The sequence below is a fragment of the Coptis chinensis genome, chromosome 6 (assembly GCF_015680905.1).
Source record: "Coptis chinensis isolate HL-2020 chromosome 6, ASM1568090v1, whole genome shotgun sequence".
NCBI classification, from domain to species: domain Eukaryota; kingdom Viridiplantae; phylum Streptophyta; class Magnoliopsida; order Ranunculales; family Ranunculaceae; genus Coptis; species Coptis chinensis.
Window position 1 is genome coordinate 21,025,820 of NC_141461.1, and position 20,100 is coordinate 21,045,919.

The window sequence follows — 20,100 nt, forward strand, 5'->3', positions numbered from 1 at the left end:
TTTCATTTCCCTTGTGCGAAGTTAGGGTTCACACCACTAAACTTCACTATGATTTCTGGGTTGAGTATCGGTATAGGCCAACCGATACCTTTTCATACAAATTATGAGAATATGGATAGTATGCTTATGAGTTTTCCTCGTTTGGGTGTTGATCCTTATGATTTTTCTGATATTAAGCTATCTCATATTAAGACTGCATATATGGACCCCCTCTTAGATCCTGATACACGAGCGGAGTTAGCTTTGACTGTTCTACCTGGTAGTGAGGGTGCTGATATATATGTTAGGGCTTTTTTTATGTTTTTTATTGGGCATGTTCTGTTTCCCAATGGTCATTCTACAGTACGAATGGGATATTATGCTTATGTATCTGATTTGCATGCTATGAGAGATTATAACCTGGGTAGCTCAGTATATGCCACATTGATAGTGTCGTTAGATAAAACTTCACAGACATTCGGAAGTAGAAGTCCTCAGATTGCAGGATTCACATGACTTTTAGAGATTTGGTTTTATGAGTACTTTCGAACTCTTTGTCCTAACATAAACATGATTGCTGATACTCGCCCTAGATTTGGTAGTTGGTCAGGGCCTCACTTAACTCGTAACAGGGGGCAGATTAGAAATAATGTCTGTATGGCTCGTGCTCAGATTAATATTAGATCACTATCATCTATTGAGTGGAGACCTTGGCGTTTGACTACTACCTTTGAGGATCCAGTTGTGCAGCATGTTTGTGTGTTGTCACGTCACAGAGTTGTGTTTGCCGCACGTGATTGTATGGTTTGGTACTATGGCGACAGATGTTGGAGGCAGATGACTAGATGTTATGGAGTTCCATGTGCTCCCATGGCAGATGTTAGTGATGCGAAGTCGTGGGGTAGAATTCAAGTTCATGAAGTTCATGCCAGTGGTGGTCCTCGCCGCGGATCGTCTTCTTTTGTTGTTGAAAGCGGCATCACGATCGGTATTATAGATGGTGGAACCGTGTCTCCATGGGTCCGTTGGTGCCCCCTGTTGGTCGGGCTAGCAACTTCGAGTTTGTGGGCCTGGAAGGGATGAGACATGAGCTACATATTCCTTATCCACCACAGCCTGTTTACAACCCACAACCTCTGAATGCATATCATCCAGCTCCTGTGTCTGCCAGTAATCCTCAGATGTTTGCCGTGTGTGGACATGATGGGGAGGCTACTTACATTTCCATTCCTGAGGTGCCTCGTGCTCGTTGCCATGAGTTAGAGCCGCAGATTGATCAGTATACCACAGTGAGTTTAGTTATTTTATTTTTCTTATTAATTATATATATAATATGTACTCACAATGTATTTTCTTGGATTTTCAGGCTGAGATTCGGGAAAGATATGAGAACCAGATTTGTATGTTTGATGGGATGAGGACTGCCGTGTATCATTATAGCCAAGAAAGGGAGGAGGCATATTCTCAGACATATCAGCAATCTCAACGTGCGTATGATGAGACTTGAAAAGCGTGCGAGGATATTCAACAGGTGTACACGCAACAACATCAGGGATATGAAGAACTTCAGGCTGAGATAGTTAACCTTCGTGCAGACAAAGAAGATCTTGATTCTCAAGTTAAGAACTTAGAGGAACAGCTTAAGAATATCCAAATAGAGAGAGGAGAGGGATCGAGTGGTAAGGGGCGTAAGAAGAAAGCTAAATAAATTTGATATAATATGATAGGTTTTGGATCATTTTGGATATTATATAATTATATCATAATCATAGATTTTGGACTGCATAATCATAATCATAATCATAATCATAGGTTTTTAATTTCTTTAATTTTTTCGATTTTGAATCACAATTCTTAATTTCTTCAATTGCACAATTATTAATTTCTTAACTTCTATGCAAAACTCATAATTTTTCAAGTTCTATGCACCACAGTTCTAATTTTCATAAAAAGCGCACGCGGTTTTGCCAACACCGCACCCATAGAAGCTCAAGCCCACGCGGTTTTGCCAAAACCGCGCCATAGAAGCCCATTTAGCAGCCCAAGCCCACACGGTGTTGGGAAAACCGCGTGAGTGATTTGATACATCATCAAACCTGGAACCAAATATTGGCCGGTTTGGTGTTTGGTTTGGTGTTTTTTTAGTATTTTCATCAACATGTAGCTCTCCTAAAGTTGAAAAAACACCAAATTATTGGTGCTAGGTTGATATCACTCCTAAAGATGCTATCTTTAGGAGAGCTACCAAAAAAACACCAAAATTTTGAACCAAAAAAATACCAAACCAAAAAAACATCAATCAACTTTAGGAGCAACATCAAATTTTCGATATCAAACTACGCGGTTTTGGATAAACCGCGCCATATAGCCGGAAAAACCGCGCCACTAAAGCTCAACTGAAAAACACGCAGTTTTTCCAAAACCGCGCCACTAAAAGCTCAACTGACAGGCCCAAGCCCACGCAGTTTTGAGAAAACCGCGTCATGTATCGCACATAAACTTTTTTCTTTTTTTTTTTTCCCAATCTCTGGCGCGCCATATAAGCCCAATTAGAATCCCAAACCCACGCGTTGTTGGCAAAATCGGCGATTTTGGCAAAACCACGTGAGTAATTTGATACAGCACCAAATCTGGAACCAAATATTGTCCGATTTGGTGTTTGGTTTGGTATTTTTTTTTTATTTTCATCAACATGTGACTCTCCTCAAGTTAAAAAAAAACACAAATTGTTGAAATTTGGTGTTTGATGCTAGGTTGATATCACTTCTAAAGATGCTCTAAGGACCTATTTTTTAGATCTACCATGCCGACTCACGAAGTCACTATTTGGATAAAATTAGTTTGCATTGTGATATAGACGGACATAGATCTCTATGTAAATCAATGATTAACACTTTTGACACATAAGTAGCATAGTTCGTGATTCCGAACGAAACTTTGGAACTCCGCCTCGAATTTTGGTTTTTCAAAAAAATGGAATTCCAAATATAGAGTCGAAATATCCGAAATTCTGAATGTGATAGGGGTCGAAATTCCGAACTATGATTAGTAGGTCAAATAAGGGTGTGTTTGTTATGATGGAAACACTATGAAAAGGAAAGAAAAATAAGAGTGATCCACCTTTTCTATAGTTTTTAAGGTGTTTGTTTACCCATAGAAAGGAAATATGTTTTTCCATATGGAAACAAAATCATGGAAATGGAAAAGGTTTTGTGTCCTTAGCTAACCCCTGAAAATTTTGTGGAAAGGAAAGGAAAGAAAATAAATAGATAGGGACTTACTACTAATACACCCATGACCCAACAATACAATTATTCCTTTCCATAGCTTTTGCAAACAAACATGATTATTCCTTTTCCCAGTTTACCAAACACATACCATTTAAAATTATTTCCTTTCTATTTCAGCAGTAAACTGCTTCAACACAACGAGAGCAATGGTAAAGAACACACTAAGAAACAGAGGAATTTGATGTTGGGGGAGATGAAACTGAACCAAATAATGGCTGCCTACGTACCCAAGATCTATTCTCTAGGGATCAAGTTTCAACGTAGTTTCTTATGAAAAATAGTTTGGTATTTATAGAGGTAGAGTAGAGAGTCCTTGTAGCTCAAGTAATCTTGTTGCTTGAGTAATTGTGATAGAATATAACTGTCAACTGATAATTATCTTTTTGATAAGAAATGAATCTGGACATAAATCAATGTATATTAGTGGCAAGCCATGTGGCTAAGGTTCAGCCTTAGACACATGAGTTAATGGGCCTGTACATTGATCCATGATATTGCGAATTGGGTTTTAGCCCTGTTGATTAAATGAATAAAATAGAGACCCCTACTAATGGACGTTTGCCACGTAGGTGGGGGTCGAAACACCGCCCCCTCTATGTCATGCGAACAAAGTTCACATGGCAAAGAAAAGAAGAAAAATCAAGAAAAACTTGGAATAAGAAAAGAGTAAGCGGAATGTATAACAAGGTGTCGTGTGAACGTAAACGATAGAAAAATGGACATTCGGAAAAAATTCGTGAATTATCGGAAACGAAATAATGTCAAATAAATGTAGACGGGACGCAATGACGTAGTTAAAGAAAAGATGGCCGAAAATGTACAGAAAAAATAAAAAATGCACATAAATAAAATTGCAAAAGAAATTGATTGGCGAAAACTGTACCGAACGCGTCACGTGATAACGCGAAATCTGAATTCGACGAAGTGTGCCAACGGAATAGCGATATTTGGATTATACCGTTGAAAATTAAACGTAGGGGCAGTATAGTAATAATAATAATAAAAGGAAGTTAAACAGTAATTGGACTCAAAGTGTTCGGATGAGATAAGAATTGAGAGTAGAGATGAAGTCATAGTTGGAGAAGAATTCCACCAGCACTGGAAAACCCGCGCGTAATCCTATATAAGTGTTGGGCCGCATATCCCACTCCATAAAAAACACTTTACACATACGTAAGGAAGAGAAGTTTAGATGAAGAAAAGTTACGGGTTTTGAAGAAAAGGTTAGTATGGTGTTTGTTTAGTTAGGATAACTAAAAAATCAAAATGTTAGAATATATTGACATCAATGTCAAGCTCAAACCCGGCATTACCATATTCGGGCCGTGATGTATCACTTTGTACTGTACTCTAACTTTATCCATAAGGTCCTGATTATTTTCTTAATTGATGAAGATAAAATTTTAATGGATGGATGTTTGGTCGTCCTTGAATTGCTGAATGCCCAGAAGATGAGTGTCACCCAAGAATAAGCTGGTCCCATTGGGAAGGGCGATCCGCGTGAATTATTATCATATAAGATTATGAGATTTTGGTACTGTTAATTACACCGGATCTTGTGAACCCGATTTTTGAGCTAGCTGACTCGGTTTTTGACCCATCTGACCCGTTTTTCTTGTTTTTTCAGGTAGTAACTACCGTACTATACGGGCAAAAAATACTCGAGAAGAAAACTCAATGACGATCGCAGACTTGGTGAGGTGGAAAGAAGGTGACAGATACAGCGACTACCTGGAACCGCGTCGATGGTAATTAAGAAAATAAAAAAATAAAAAAATAAAAAAATACTAGGACTCGATAAATTTGAAATGGAGGAAGTGTACGAATTTGAAACAAAAATCGAAAAAGATGAAGTAATAACGGCTTACTCACAATTAAGTTGCGGGAGTACAATTTAATCAAAGAAATTGAGCAATTATTGAGTTACTTTGAGCTGCCGAAGAAGACGGAGAAAAGTTCGGAGAATATGACAAAGCGGTGGCAAAAAATTCGACAAAGATGAAACAGTATGTCAGTATTTTATTTTTTCCAGTTAGCTTCAAATTTTGGTTAAGTCTGAAAGACTAACAAAAAAATTTGTATTTGCGTCGCAGGTTGAAACGGCGGAATTACGAGCAAAAGATATTGACGAAAAGTTTCGAACGGAAAGATCACAATGCCGTAGAAAAAATAATAATAAAGAAGCTGAATAAAGTTTTCACTTAGAAAGTTAACGTAATGCGAATTTTTGCCGCACGGAGAAACAACAGTTGTACGAGCCTCGAAAGTTTCGCTCAGAAAGTTCGGCTTAATGCCTTAGAAAAAATAATGAAGCTGTCAAAAAATTTCAGTCGGTAAATTTCTCGTAGAAAGATCGGCAGAATGCCTTAGAAAAAATAATGATAATGACGAAAATTTTTAAAATTTTTAAGAGAAAGATCGGCACAATGCCATAGAAAAAAATAATGAAGCTGACGAAAATTTTCGCTCGGAAAATTTTTCAGAGAAAGATCGGCACAATGCCATAGAAAAAAATAATAATAATGACATTGACAAAAATTTTCGTTCGGAAAAGTTTTCGTAGAAAGATCGGCACAGTGCCTTAGAAAAATTAATGAAGCTGACGAAAATTTTCGCTCGGAAAATTTTTCAGAGAAAGATCGGCACAATGCCATAGAAAAAAAAATAATGACATTGACGAAATTTTTCGCTCGGAAAATTTTTCGTAAAAAGATCGGCACAATGCCTTAGAAAAAATAATGACGCTGAACGAAAATTTTTGTTCAGAGAATTTTTCATCGAAAGATCGGCACAATGCCTTAGAAAAAATAATGAAGTTGACGAAAATTTTCGCTCGGAAAATTTTTCATAGAAAGATCGGCACAATGCCTTAAAAATAATGATCAAGGGAAAATAGTTAACCGAAAGCACTAAGCGAAGCGAATGCAGATTTTGAATAAGAAAATGAAGATTTAATCGAACAACCGTAAGACAATTGACAGAGACAATTGACAATTGATTAGGTAATTGTGTGAATGTAATACTATAGAGCTAAAACTTCTTTTGATGAAAAATAAAAATAAATATGGGTTTATTATTTAATATTGTTGTTGTGTCAGATAACATACCTGCGGAAAACTGACAATGTTGTAGATTTATTCAGTTGAAATGAAATAGAACGAGACGCCCCCACGTAGAGAAAAATGCCCCCAATGCATACTTAACTCGGCAAAATTAGACTAAGCGAGTGTAAAAACGTTAGAACTTCGATTGTCAAAACGAAACGCGGTGACTTAGTCGGATATTGTCGTAGTGATAGTAACGGACTAAGCGAGCGTAAAAGCGTTCAAACTTAGATTGGTGAAGTTAAACGTAGTAACTTCGTCAGATTTTGTTGTAGCGATAGTAATGACTAAGCGAGCTTAAAAAGCGTTCAAACTTAAACTGACAAAGCTAAATGTGGTAACTTCGTCAGATTTTTTCGTAATGATAGTAATGAACTAAGCGAGCGTAAAAAGCGTTCAAACTTAAACTGACAAAGTTAAATGCATAACTTCGTCAGATTTTTTCGTAATGATAGTAATGAACTAAGCGAGCGTAAAAACGTTCAAACTTAGACTGACAAAGCTAAATGTGGTAACTTCGTCAGATTTTTTCGTAATGATAGTAATGAATTAAGCGAGTGTAAAAACGTTCAAACTTAGACTAACAAAAAGATGACTGCAAAAGTGATGTGTCAAGCCCTTCGCTTCTAACGGCGGCAGAGAGATAAGCTAATGAATCTGCATGACGTAAGTCATTTCGGGGTCTTTGAGTGATAGAGATGCTAACAAATTGTTGAGCAAGACTATGTATCAAACTAAGATAAGCCGCTATACACTCATCTCTTGCTTCAAAAGACCCACCAAACTTGATTTGCAACAAGGCGAGAATCCGTGTATAACTAGAGCTTTCGCGCCCCCAGTGTCAAAGCTATTCTCAAGGCACAAATGGCAGCCTCATACTCGGCTTCGTTATTTGAAGCGACGAAGCCAAGTCGCACATATTTCCCAATCTTTTCTCCGCCGGGTTTAACAAAAAATGCATCCAATTCCGACCCGTGATTTACTATGGGAGCCATCTGATTAAACAATCCATAGGTCAATGGGATTAGGAATTACGTTTTCATGTTGGTCTTCGTCGCCCCGCTTATTGGCGGCAAAATGTCTTCCATAGATTTTTCTTGGCGCAAGACATCGTTAATAGAAGAATCATCAATCGAAAATCAGCTATCAAAGACGCTTAGAGCATGTCCTTTTTCAAGAGTACGACTTTCAAAGACAATGCTATATGCACTAAGATAACTTTCCCATTCGAAAAGATGATCACCAGTATACTTCGATTTAACGACTATATCATCGATATAAGCTTCCATTATTTTTCCCAGCAGATCGGAAAAAATTGTATTGACAAGCTTTTGGTAGGTTGCACCGGCATTTTTCAGACCAAAAGGCATAACAGTGTAGCAGAAAATGCCTTGGTCGGTCATGAAGGTGGTGAACTCTTGGTCATCCACATTCAAAGATATCTTGTAGTACCATGAAGAAGCATCCATGAAAGAGAGGCGTTGGAAGCCCGAAGTGGCGTTCACTAGTTCGAAAATTCGTGGCAATGGATACGGATGAATCGGACAAGCTTCGTTAAGGTTCGTTAAGGTTCAGATGAACTTTACGATGAGTGGGAAGTTACATCAAAGGGACTTCGTGGTAAGTGGGGTGAAATCCATTTTATTCAGAAGATTTAAACAAACAAACGCCCCCGGTCGAGCCTATGTGGAAGATGACACCTGCTATTACCTCTTATAAGAGTTAGAGATTTTAAGCGGTACACACTTTCGGTCCCGACTGGAGATTGACTTTTTCTTTGTGTGTAACCAACCTATCTAGGTCGGTAGTTTGTCTGAGATTGTGGTCTTCCCTCTAGTTGCTTCTGTGACACCTTTCATCCCTGCCTGGTCGGACCTGTCTGGGATGGCAGTTTTTCTCTAATCTGCGAGGTCGGCCTTCCCTGTCAGGTCGGTCAAGTCTATGATGAAGGTTTTCCTTATACTTTCTTCCGAGACGCCTTTTTTCCCTGTCTGGACGAACCTGTCTAGGATGGCGATTTTTCGCAAATCTGCGAGGTCGGCCTTCCCCGCCGTCGGTCGGTCCCGGATGAAGGTTTTCCTTATACTTTCTTCCGTGACGCCTTTTTTCCCTGTCTGGACGGACCTGTCTAGGATGGCGATTTTCCTCAAATCTGCGAGGTGAGCCTTCCCTGTCAGGTCGGTCCAATCTGGGATGAAGTTTTTCCTTATACTTTCTTCCGCGGACGCTTTTTTCCCCGCCCGGATGCGGGCGGACTGTCTAGGATGGCGATTTTCCGCGAATCTGCGAGGTCGGCCTTCCCGCCGTCGGTCCAAATCTGGGATGAAGGTTTTCCTTATACTTTCTTCCGTGATGCCGCTCTTTCCCCTGTCGGTCGAACCTCGTCTAGGATGGCGATTTTCCTCAAATCTGCGGTCGGCCTTCCCCGTCCGTCGGTCCATCACGGGATTAAAGTTTTCCTTATATTTTCTTCCGCGGACGCTTTCTTTCGGAGGCATTTGTATCGCCGTTTGTGGTAGCGACGGCAGCGGTGCTGCTGCCTTCCGGAATCTAGTAACAAAAGTACGTAACTTTTCGTCACGTTGTTGCTTGATGTTTAGAAGTGAGTCGACATCCTTTGGCGTCTTGCAATTGTGGCGGAAACGATTAACAAACTGATTTTCTAGTTCATTGAATTGGTGAATTGATCTTGAAGGCAACTCATTAAACCAGTGTAATGTTTCTCCCTTTATAGTTGATGGAAATAGCTTACATATGAGGGGATCATCTCCACCCCATGACACCAACTTATTTTTAAACGATAGAACATGCAAGCCAAGATCTCCTTCCGACTCATCATAAAGTTCAAAATCTAGTTGTTTGAAGCCGGGATGGTGGTAAGCTTCTTGAATGTCGAGCGAAAACTTATCAAGTACGCCATCATTGACTGTCAAGTTTTTCATTTTTACATCCCTTGACTCTCTATCGTTAAGTTCTTTTGCAATCAACTCTTTCAACTGTTGTTCTATTAGAGTTAAAGTATTGGATCGAACAACTGGACGCCCCCGGTCGTGCCCATGTGGAGAAGGATACCTTCCATTATCTCTTATTAGAGTTAGAGATCTTTGGCGACGCGACGATCATCGACTCCGGTGATTGCCTTTGTCTATCCTCTCAGAACCGACCGTTTAGGGCGGTAGTCACCCTCGCCGGTGGTCGGTATAATTATACCACTTCTCCATGTTTTGTTGCTCTTGTATGGGATGCCCGCCTTCCCAGTCATGTCGGACATATCTCGGATGGCGGTCTTCCCTGAAATTGCTTCTCAGAGGTAAATCTTCCATTTGAGATCGGACATGTCTAGGATAGTAGTTATCCCCGCCAATCCGATTCTCCCATAAGTACGGGATAATAGGGTCATTACTCTTAGAGTGTGCACCGGTCATGACTCGTCGTAACTCACACGCCAACCGTATTAGGAGTGGGCGGTAATGAGGCGGTGGTGGTGGCGGTGGCTCTGCTACGGTTGGATGTTGAGAATTGATCTTACCACTAGGAGCAATTTGATTGTTCAACGGTTCTTGCATTGGCCGATTTGAATTTCGAGGGTTGCGAGTGTTATTAGCAGGAGGAATATGTCGACTATTTGGTCTGCTTCTTGTGCTTACCATCTTGATTGTTTAATGTGATAATGAATTCTAAAATCCCCACGACGGCGCCAATTATGTTTCCGGGAGTAAACTGCTTCAACACAACGAGAGCAATGGTAAAGAACACACTAAGAAACAAAGGAATTTGATGTTGGGGGAGATGAAACCAACCAAATAATGGTCTGCCCACGTGCTCCAAGATCTCTTCTCTCTAGGATCAAGTTTCAACGTAGTTCCTTATGAAAAATAGTTTGGTATTTATAGAGGTAGAATAGAGAGTCCTTGTAGCTCAAGTAATCTTGTTGCTTGAGTAATTGTGATAGAATATAACCGCTAACCGATAATTATCTTTTTATAAGAAATGAATATGGACATAAATCAATGTATATTAGTGGCAAGCCATGTAGCTAAAATTCACGCTTAACACGAAGTTAATGGCCCGTACGTTGATCCATGATATTCGCGGGGGTTTTAAATTGCTGATTAAATGAATAAAATAGAGACCCCTACTAATAGACGTTTGCCACCTAGGTGGGGGTCGAAACACTTTCCATTCCATTCCACAGTTGACCACCTATTTTATAAGTGTTCATAAACTAACATCATACAATCGAGATCTACCTCATTTATTCATCTATTATTTGAAGAAAACGACTATGACATCATCCTACCGGCTGTACATGACACTGCATAAGCCTGAGTTTGTTTAGCAAAGAGGTGATGTTAACATGAGATGAGCCACCTTCTTCCACAGCCCTCTTGGCCATCTCTCCAAGTTCTTCTGTTCGCTTTCTCCTCTCTTTTGCTTCTTCATTCACACCCATCAACTGAGTCACTGCCTTCTCTATCTTTTTCCTTGTTACTAAGTAACCATGTGCTTGAATCAATGGATGCCATTCCTCGACACCCACTTCCGCACCAATCTTTAACACTTTACTAATAAGCTTTTCATTATAGAACTGCTCTGCTGCAAGTGGCCAAGTAATCATTGGCACACCTGCCGTTACACTCTCAAGTGTAGAGTTCCACCCACAATGTGTCACAAAGCCACCAATTGAAGGATGCTCCAAGATGAGCATCTGGGGTGCCCAACCTCTTATTATCAGTCCCATTTCATTTTCCATCATTCTCTCCTCGAACCCTTCTGGTAGCCACATCTCATCCCCCTCCAACGGCATTGTCTCTTCCTTCCTAACAACCCAAATGAATGGGTATCCTGAAGCTTCAAGACCAAAAGCTATCTCGAGAAGTTGAGCTGAAGTGAAGTGTGTCAAGCTCCCAAAACTGACATATAAAACGGAATTTGGCTTCTTGCAATTAAGCCAAGTCAAACAGCCATGTTCAACAACATGAACTTCATTCCCTCTCTCAGCTTTATCTGCTGTATCTCTCTTTATGCTTTGATGCAATGGACCTATATGCCATGCCTTATTTCCTGTTACATTTGTGTAATGATCAGCATAAGCAGTCTCTAACTCATAGAAACTGTTCACCAATACACCAAAGCTCCTCTTATCTGCCTCTCTGATATGATCCAACAAGAGGGTGTACCCACCTGGGGTTCTAACATAGTCAGGAAGCTGAGATGCCATTATCTCTATCTCATCCGGAAGGCCTGGAATCAAAAAGCTCTGGGCCTCACCTGTAACTTTGGTGTGGGGAGCATAACGCTTAATGGTGTCCATACAGCAAAGAGCAAAGTAGCTACATCCATGAAAGACTAACCTTGGTATTCCAAGAGAGAGAGCTAAATCAACCGTCCAAGGGAAGTACATGTCGGAGACAATACAATGGGGACTTCGTTCTTTAATGAACTGCTCTATCTGTGGTTGGAGCTTTGTCATAGCACGAAAGAGATTTCCTGCCATGGCTAGAGAAGAAATGGTTGTGAAATTCTCTGTCCCTTGAGGCAGAGTAGTTTCTTCAGAGGGTAACTCAACTGTATGAATTGCGATTTTATGACCGGAATTGATGTCCTTATCGATGGCCTTAAGGAATTGGGCGGCATTGAAGGTGGTAGTTATAATGGTGACTGTTACGCCATGAGAAGAGAATAGTCTAGCCATGTCTACCATTGGTAACATATGGCCTGGTGCTAGGAATGGAAGGAAGATCATTTCAAGTTGAAGAGATCCTGATCTTTGAGCCATATCAACTTACCAAGGCTTGTGTCAACAGTTTCTGTATGTCTGTATGGCTATATGCTTTAGAGGAACTGTGAGAGACTATGCTCTTTGTATGCAACTATGCAAGTCATATTTATCTTTCTTCTACGAAATAAGATCAAGTTACATTTAAGAGACTTATACGTGTAATAATTTGCGGCAAAGTTCTGATAGTGATAAGTTTCTGTCGAGAGAGGAACTAAGATACAGCTATTTGGTTCAATTACCAGTAGATTTCTGTAGGAGTAAGTCAAGTTTATTGAATCTAATGTTCATATAAGTCAATTTTTCATGTGTAACTCAAATTTGTCAAGAACCACATATGGACTTGGGTGAAATAGTGGACCTTACAAGTGCAGATTGCCTAGGGACAAAGCAAATTTGCCCCCTTAATCGGCTACTGCCTTTATGGATCATCATAAATACATACAGTGTGCACTTGTTTTCTAATGGACATGGTTGCTAAAATCCATGGAGAATGTGTCCCTACCCTCTGTCTTGAGGGGGGTATGTCTCGTTGCCATTGTATGTCATGAACTCATGATACACATGGCTTTGAATAGTTGGACATGAATTTCACTCTATTCCACATTATGGATGACATTGATTGTTCATATCTATTAGTTTATTCTATTTCTTAAAATTGATAAGATCACATACTTCCGGGAATATTGATTATGGGAAGGGCTGCTCTAGTCGGTTGTTGTGGAAGTTTTTATTCATAAAGTACATCCCTGTATTGCGCAGATCGGAATGTCCCACGTGTTGCCCTCATTAGTCATTACTATCCATGGCGGAGCCAATAACTCATTCCAGGGTGAGCCGCTGAGCACAGTAATAATGCGATAACTGCAAAAAAATTGAAGTGCCAAACTGACAATAACCCCTATTCAAGAACATAAATGTAGAGAAAATTAATCAGATTCAAAACGAACCCTTATTTTGCGACATGAAGCGAAGTTATAATGAGTGTCAATTATAATTATTATTATTTTGCTGGAGAAAAGAAGAAAAACATGTTTTTCAGTTGAAAAGAAGAAGATAGACGTAAAAATAATAATGATTTTATGCTATGATTTGCTTTGTGGTGCACCGATTTTGCTAATTCGATGATACTTTACTTTTACCTTTCTTGAGTTGAAAACTAATCGACATCGACAGTCCGACAGATAAACAGGGGTTTTAGCGAGTCTAAAACATTTTAGAGTGAATTTAATTAGTCTCCATGTTATCATTTCTTTTTCCCGTTTGGTATAGGAATAATTTCAGATTTTCAGTTTACCTAAAATCCAGCATCAGCAAACCACTATCAACCCCCGTGGCTTTGCCAAGTTTTCAATCTTTTTATACAGTAGTTGTCGATTGGCCGGTGACATCTTTAATTGCGGTGTGATTGTGTGAATCATTTTGCTGAAAGTCCACTGGTGTAGTGCAAAATGCAAATTACACCACAACACGTATGTTACACACTTGCAATTTCTGTGTTTTCTTTTCGGTAACCACTTGCAATTTCTGTTGATGATGCTATATCGAACGCTTCTGCATGGCAAGTTGGCAACTTCAGTTTTAAAGTTGCATATATAACACGATGTAAGAATATACAAAAATACTTCCAAACTCCAACATGGTTAAAGTGCTCATTTCTTTTTCTTTTTTGTAAAGATTAAAGGGCTCATTTCTAACAATGATTTTTTCTCGTGATTCAACAATCTACATCAATTAAAAATTGTCCACAAGAATGTGATCTTTGTAAGATCTCTGCAAGCGTGCGGATGTGCCAGAGTTCTATTTTCGACCAAATCTCGTGAAAATTTTGTTGCCATTGTGAAACTGATAGCTATCTTCTTTACAATCTTCTAAAAACTTACACCACTAGCACTACAATTCTGCATAATAATTTGCTCCGCGCAATTCTGCATAGTGATTTGCTACGTAGCCGCACTGGACACTTGTCTGTTTTGAAGTTGCGTAAAATCACATAAAAGAGCCAAAATACTCGATCAACTTTCATCGAAACGACGTCACATATCATATGTTGTTTTGGTACCATGTGCAACAGAGGATTGTTCGTGACATCATATCAATACATACTTTAATATTGCATAGCTTCACGCAAAATACCGTTAGAATGGTCAAAAACTTAAACATAACTAAATTCGATCTAATTTCTCTTTCTTTTTACTCAAGAGGTCTTCAATTAAAAGCCCCAAATTAACATAAGATGAGCCCCCTTCTTGAACAGCAGATCTTGCCATTTCACCTAGTTTACTCGCCAGATTCTTAATTTGTTTAATCGCTTCATCCCCATCACTCATAAAACGAGTCACCACATCTTTCACTTGTTCCTTACTCACTAACACACCAACCAAGTCCTCTTCACCCCACTCAAAACCACGTTCCACACCGATTCCAACTCCGGTTTTCACATTGTCCAATACAAACCGCTCATTATAAAATTGTTCGGCAAAAAGTGGCCATGTAATCATTGGAATACCAAGACTCACTGATTCCATAACTGAATTCCACCCACAGTGAGTCATAAACCCACCAACCGATTCATGAGAAAGAATCATAACTTGGGGGGCCCAACCCTTAATAATAAGTCCTCTCCCTTCAACTCTCTCCTCAAACCCATCGGGTAACCCATTATCCACATCTTTAATAACCCAAATAAACGGGCAACCCGATTCCTCGAGACCCGACCCGATTTCAAATAACTGTGATTTTGGAAAATAACACAAACTTCCAAAACAAACGTAAAGAACTGATTTGGGTTTCTTTGAATCAAGCCAAGCAATACATTGGTGTTCATCAATGGCGGATTTATTCCCTCTAATGGACTTACTAGCAAAATCTTTATTAACAAATGAAACGGGTCCAATGGTCCAAACCTTTTTACCCGTTAATTTCTCATAGTGTTTAATGTAATCGGGTTCAAGCCCATCAAAGCTATTAACAACTGCACTCAATGTTTTCTTATCAGCTTCACGTACTTGTTGGAAAAATTCATGCAACCCCATATTCTTCATAGATCGTATGGGTAATTGGGCCTTTGTTACATAAACCGGGTCGGGTAGACCCGGAACTAAGAATGGCTCCGAGTCAGAAGTAATGTTAGCATGAGGCATAAAGTGATTTACACTAATTGTAACCGATAGAGCAAAGCAGCATGTACCGTGGAATGTGATACGTGGGATATCGTACTTACGAGCAATCTCAGCCGTCCAAGGTAGATTGAGATCTGAAATGACTGCATCAGGAAGGTGGGCCCGGACAAGATCATCAGTTTGGGCTTGAAGTAAAGTGGTGGCTTTGGCGAAATTTGGTGTTAAATCTCGAGATGGGAGAAGATCAACATTTTCACAGTTTTCCGGAAGTTGGGTTTGGGATGAGGGGGGGAATTGGATAGTTTGGGTTCGAATATAGAGGCCCGATTGGGTTTCTTGATTGATGATGGATTGGTAACGCGATGCGTTGAGAGGTGTGGTGATTATGGTGCACTTGACCCCTTGGGCTGCAAAAAGCCTAGCCATGTCTATTAATGGGTTCATATGGCCTGGAGCCATGAAAGGTATGAAGAAAATGTGGAGGTTACTTGGTTCCATGGTGAGAGAGAGAGAGAGATTGAAAATAGTATGAAATGTGTGTTTGTTTATAGAATTATAGAGAAGGAAATGAGAAGCTTTTTAGTTGGTTAGTGATGGGTCAAGTCAACAAGTCCATCGATGGTTCAAAAAGATCATAAATAATGGAGAAAAGTCTTGCAAAAATAGTGGATCTCCCATCTCGCCATCTCGGATTGGTTATGGGCTCATGCCACTTTTTCCCGAAATTTTGATTTTTTCCAATTCCGATTTGAATTTTTTTCGGATTCGATATCAATATTCTCGTCTGATTTCCAAAAAGCCGATTATTTAAATCGGATGATTTCTGAAATTCTGATTTTCTAAATTTTTTGATCTGAATCCACCGAAATATATCCAATCCGATTTTGTCGAATTATTATTTGGAATTACAAAAAATATATCTAAAATTATAATGTAATTAGAATTGTTTTAATATAATCCCACTTTTTTTTGCTCATTTACATTGGATTAACTTGCATTAATCAATATATAGTACACACAAACTAAAAACTATAGAATTAGTATTTATTGTACAAGTTATAAAATATATTTAATATTAAGATATTTGAATTTTCAATAATTTTTTATTTTTCATCCGAATTATTTGATTTCCGAATTTTACGATTTTTTCCGAATTCCAATTTTCATCTGATTTCCGAAAATTCTAAAAAAAAAATCGAATCGGATCGGATTCGGCACAATATATCAAATTCTGAAAAATTCGAAACCGAAAACCCAAATCCAATCCGACTGAAACACACCCCTAGTTGGATCTCTTTAGGAGATTTGTTAGTTTTTAACCTTTCTATGTTTGATTGTCTAATTTAAGGGTCGTAGTATTTACATCCTATTTTATGGAATTGGCACCATTTTGGCAAAAGAATACATAAATAATGATTATTCACTATATATCTTTTACACCTCATATGCCCAATAATTCAACGGCTGTGAGTTGCTGCGAGATATCACATTTCACAACATCGAGTTGCGGTGCAGCGAGATCCTATAATCTACGATGGGTTGTTGTGAGATCCCACACTTAGTCACCAGATTGTGGAACTTAACGGGAGTGAAAACGAGAGTGAGAACGTTAAAGCGCCAAACTTCATAAGCTCCCAATTTAAGAGCGCTCTAGGAGTGCCTATAATATAATATTTTTAATAATTAATTTATGAAATGCTACCTTAATAATTACAGAGATAGGTATTATAATTGTTGTGTTTGTAATATTAAGCTAATTAATTTTGTGTTTTGCATAAAAGAAGCGTATTGATTAATAGAGTGACAAAAGTTTGCTACTTGTCTATCACTCTATCCACGTATTATTAATTGGAATTTTTGCTTGCCAAGTGTAAGCTAAAGACTATATAGCCTAGACTAAAGACAAATATGATAGCCTTAAAGTTATTTGAGATGGGGAGCATAGTACAAAATATCTCGATATTTGCCTATTAAAAAAGAAATATTAAATATCAATGATGTTGGAGTACATGATAAATGCTATTTCGTTGGTCTATATTTACCATTATATTTCAAATAAATATAAATAATGAATTATGATATATCCCCACAATATCCACTGTTGATATTTTGAATATATCCAGATATTTGTATGTGAAACAATGTCAAATATTCCAAAGAAAAATATATATCCACGCATATCCGAAATTGAATATCGATCATATCCCGAGCTTTACCTATAAAATATATTGAGACCAATCCACCTGTGTGGATCAAATTTCATATTATTCACACTTTAAACCTAATCGTAATTCTTTGTGGATATTTATCATCGATATATCTATATATCTATATTTCAAAAATTTAAATACCAACATTTGATATTTGTCGATATTTATCGATATATCTCGATATATCAAATGTTTATATTTCATAGATATCCCAATGTAATATATCCCCAATTATATCCATGATACATATCCATAAATCGGGGTATTTTGCCATATCAATTTTGTACTATGATGGGAGTGATAATGCTGTTGGTTCCTTCTATATTTTTACCTTCAAATAGGAAAATTAGTTCAATGGGCAATCAAAGGAAAGTCAAGAGTTGAGACCAATCCACCTGTGTGGATCAAATTTCATATATTGGGTTTAATAATCGTAATTCTTCATCTTCTATTTCTATGCCAATTTGTTAACACTTCACCTTTTATTTCTATGCGAATTTGTTCAAATGGGGTGTCAAAAGGGTGATTATTTCCTTCAAATAGGGATGTTTGCTCCTCAAAAACTGAAATTAGGATTTATTCTAATCGAATTTTAACACGATTGAAGGATAAAATTAGGGAGGGATCGGGTCGGATATGGTTATATCCGAAAATAATTTCATAATATCCGAACCCGAACCCAATTATATTCAAAATTTAATATCTGAAACCCGACCGAACCAAACTAACCCGATTGGATAACACTAAAAATTCAAAAAAAGTCCAAATATTATATCCGAATTCGAATCCGAACCTGACATATCCGAACCCAAATCTGATCCGAATATATAAACGGATATGAAAATCAACCCAAACTCAATATATTCGGTAATCGGGTTAGGTCGGATTCAGGTCTATCCGACCCGATTCCCTGCCCTAGATAAAATATACATCAAAAGCTTTATCTGTGTAGAGCGCGATCTGCGATAATCTGAAGTGCAGTTTTGAAAATTGAGAATGCGGATTTAAGGAGCTTTTGGTTTAAAATCATCAATATGCGGTTTTAGAGCGGGAGTGAAAGACCATATGCACGGTTTGGGTGACTAAGATCCCACATTCCCACGGCAATGAGTTGTTGCGGAGGATTTTTTTTTTACTTAAAATTTTAAATACACACGTCATATGGATATCTCATCTTCTTTAGAGCTTCTTCATGTGCTCCAAGAACAACACCAAATCCATGAAAAGAAAAATGTACAATCGAGGCACATAGTCTTGCTATCTCGTGGTAAAAAAAATCATACGCTCTAAGAAAATTTTGTGATCAAATTGATAAAGAAGAATTTTAGTAATTAATACAGGCAAAAACTCTATTTTGGTGAACACAATCATCTCACAGCAACTAACTTTTCCAATAACTTTTCATGTATTTGTCATCTCGCAGCAACTCCTTGTTATAGGCATTACCTTTTCACGACAACTTCTTGTTGTAGGTGATTTTTATATGATTAATAGAGGGGTGACAATCCCATAAAATGGGTGTAAATACTGCGATCCTAATTTAAAGCTCATTTGATCAGTTTCGAAACGAACATTGGGTCTCTTATTATAATGACCACGATGTGGTACTATTATACTATTATGCTTAATTTAATTCTGGGCTTACTGGCTAAAAAATTACTTTGATTGTTGATCAAACAAAAGATATACATTATTCCAAATAGTTTGGAGTTTGTTGTTTTTTTCACTCTTGAGATGGTGAAGCAATAGAAATATCATATGGGGTTGAGTCTTACCTCATTACCTGATGCCAATATTCTTCTTTTGTTACTATTTCGTATCGGGTTTCAAGTTTCTAATATGAACTGCTATAAATGGTGTTTGTTCATTGTATGCACTGTGTAGTTTCTGGACTTATTTTGTTACCATTTTGTAAATTTTGAGGAACATATCCTTAGTATTATCTATGGAGTCCGAATTTGTTCACCAACACTTTTACTGGTGGCCCCATGTGTGTCCAGTCAACAACTATTATTATTATTTTTATTTTTATTTTTATTTTATTTTAACAAATCAATTAGTTAATAATTGAAATAAAAAGAAAAATAATTTTTTCCCAAGAATCTCTCCTGCCATTCTCTGTTCCAACTTCTTTCTCTCTATTTGTTCCTCTTCTTTGTGGTTTAAAACCCCAAAAAAAAAAAAAACCTTGATTGTCTAAATAATGTTAATTGATGAAAAATAAGAGAATGAAAAATTTGTTTGTACTGAGCAAAAATGCAAAATATCTAGGGAAAAAAATTGGTTTGTTAAAATAAAATAAGAAAGGAAAAAAGGAAATTCATGATAGGTTGTCTGCTGCAAAAACCAAAATATCGCCGATATATATAGTTTTTTTTTTACACTGACATCGATATTTTCAACATATATCCACCGAATATTGAATTTTTTTCCCGATATATATCAAAATTTCCAATATAAAACTTTATATCATCGATATAATTGATATATACGATATATGTCGTTTGACCTTTTGACCATTTTTTAATATAAATTTGATATTTCTGATATATTTCCAATATTTCCAATATTATATTTCTGATATTTTAAATAGTTTAGACTAGTCACAAAAAAAAT

At 37.8% G+C, this 20,100-nt stretch overlaps 3 protein-coding genes across 3 annotated transcripts; 1 reads left to right on the forward strand and 2 right to left on the reverse strand.

Moving 5' to 3' along the window:
• The first annotated feature begins 992 nt into the window (after positions 1–992).
• LOC147492055 (uncharacterized) lies at positions 993–1,955 on the forward strand. Its single transcript, XM_086569259.1, has 2 exons — positions 993–1,268; positions 1,346–1,955. The coding sequence occupies exons 1-2, from the start codon at positions 996–998 to the stop codon at positions 1,484–1,486; spliced, it is 414 nt and encodes a 137-aa protein (XP_086425385.1). The 5' UTR covers positions 993–995; the 3' UTR covers positions 1,487–1,955.
• Positions 1,956–10,536: 8,581 nt separating this feature from the next.
• Positions 10,537–12,276, reverse strand: LOC147492056 (UDP-glucosyl transferase 73CC6-like). The gene has a single exon (XM_086565693.1). It carries the CDS (start codon positions 12,150–12,152, stop codon positions 10,665–10,667), a length of 1,488 nt encoding a protein of 495 aa, XP_086421819.1. The 5' UTR covers positions 12,153–12,276; the 3' UTR covers positions 10,537–10,664.
• Positions 12,277–13,792: 1,516 nt separating this feature from the next.
• On the reverse strand, positions 13,793–15,856 carry LOC147492057 (scopoletin glucosyltransferase-like). Its single transcript, XM_086566571.1, has one exon. It carries the CDS (start codon positions 15,770–15,772, stop codon positions 14,318–14,320), a length of 1,455 nt encoding a protein of 484 aa, XP_086422697.1. The 5' UTR covers positions 15,773–15,856; the 3' UTR covers positions 13,793–14,317.
• Positions 15,857–20,100: the final 4,244 nt, after the last annotated feature.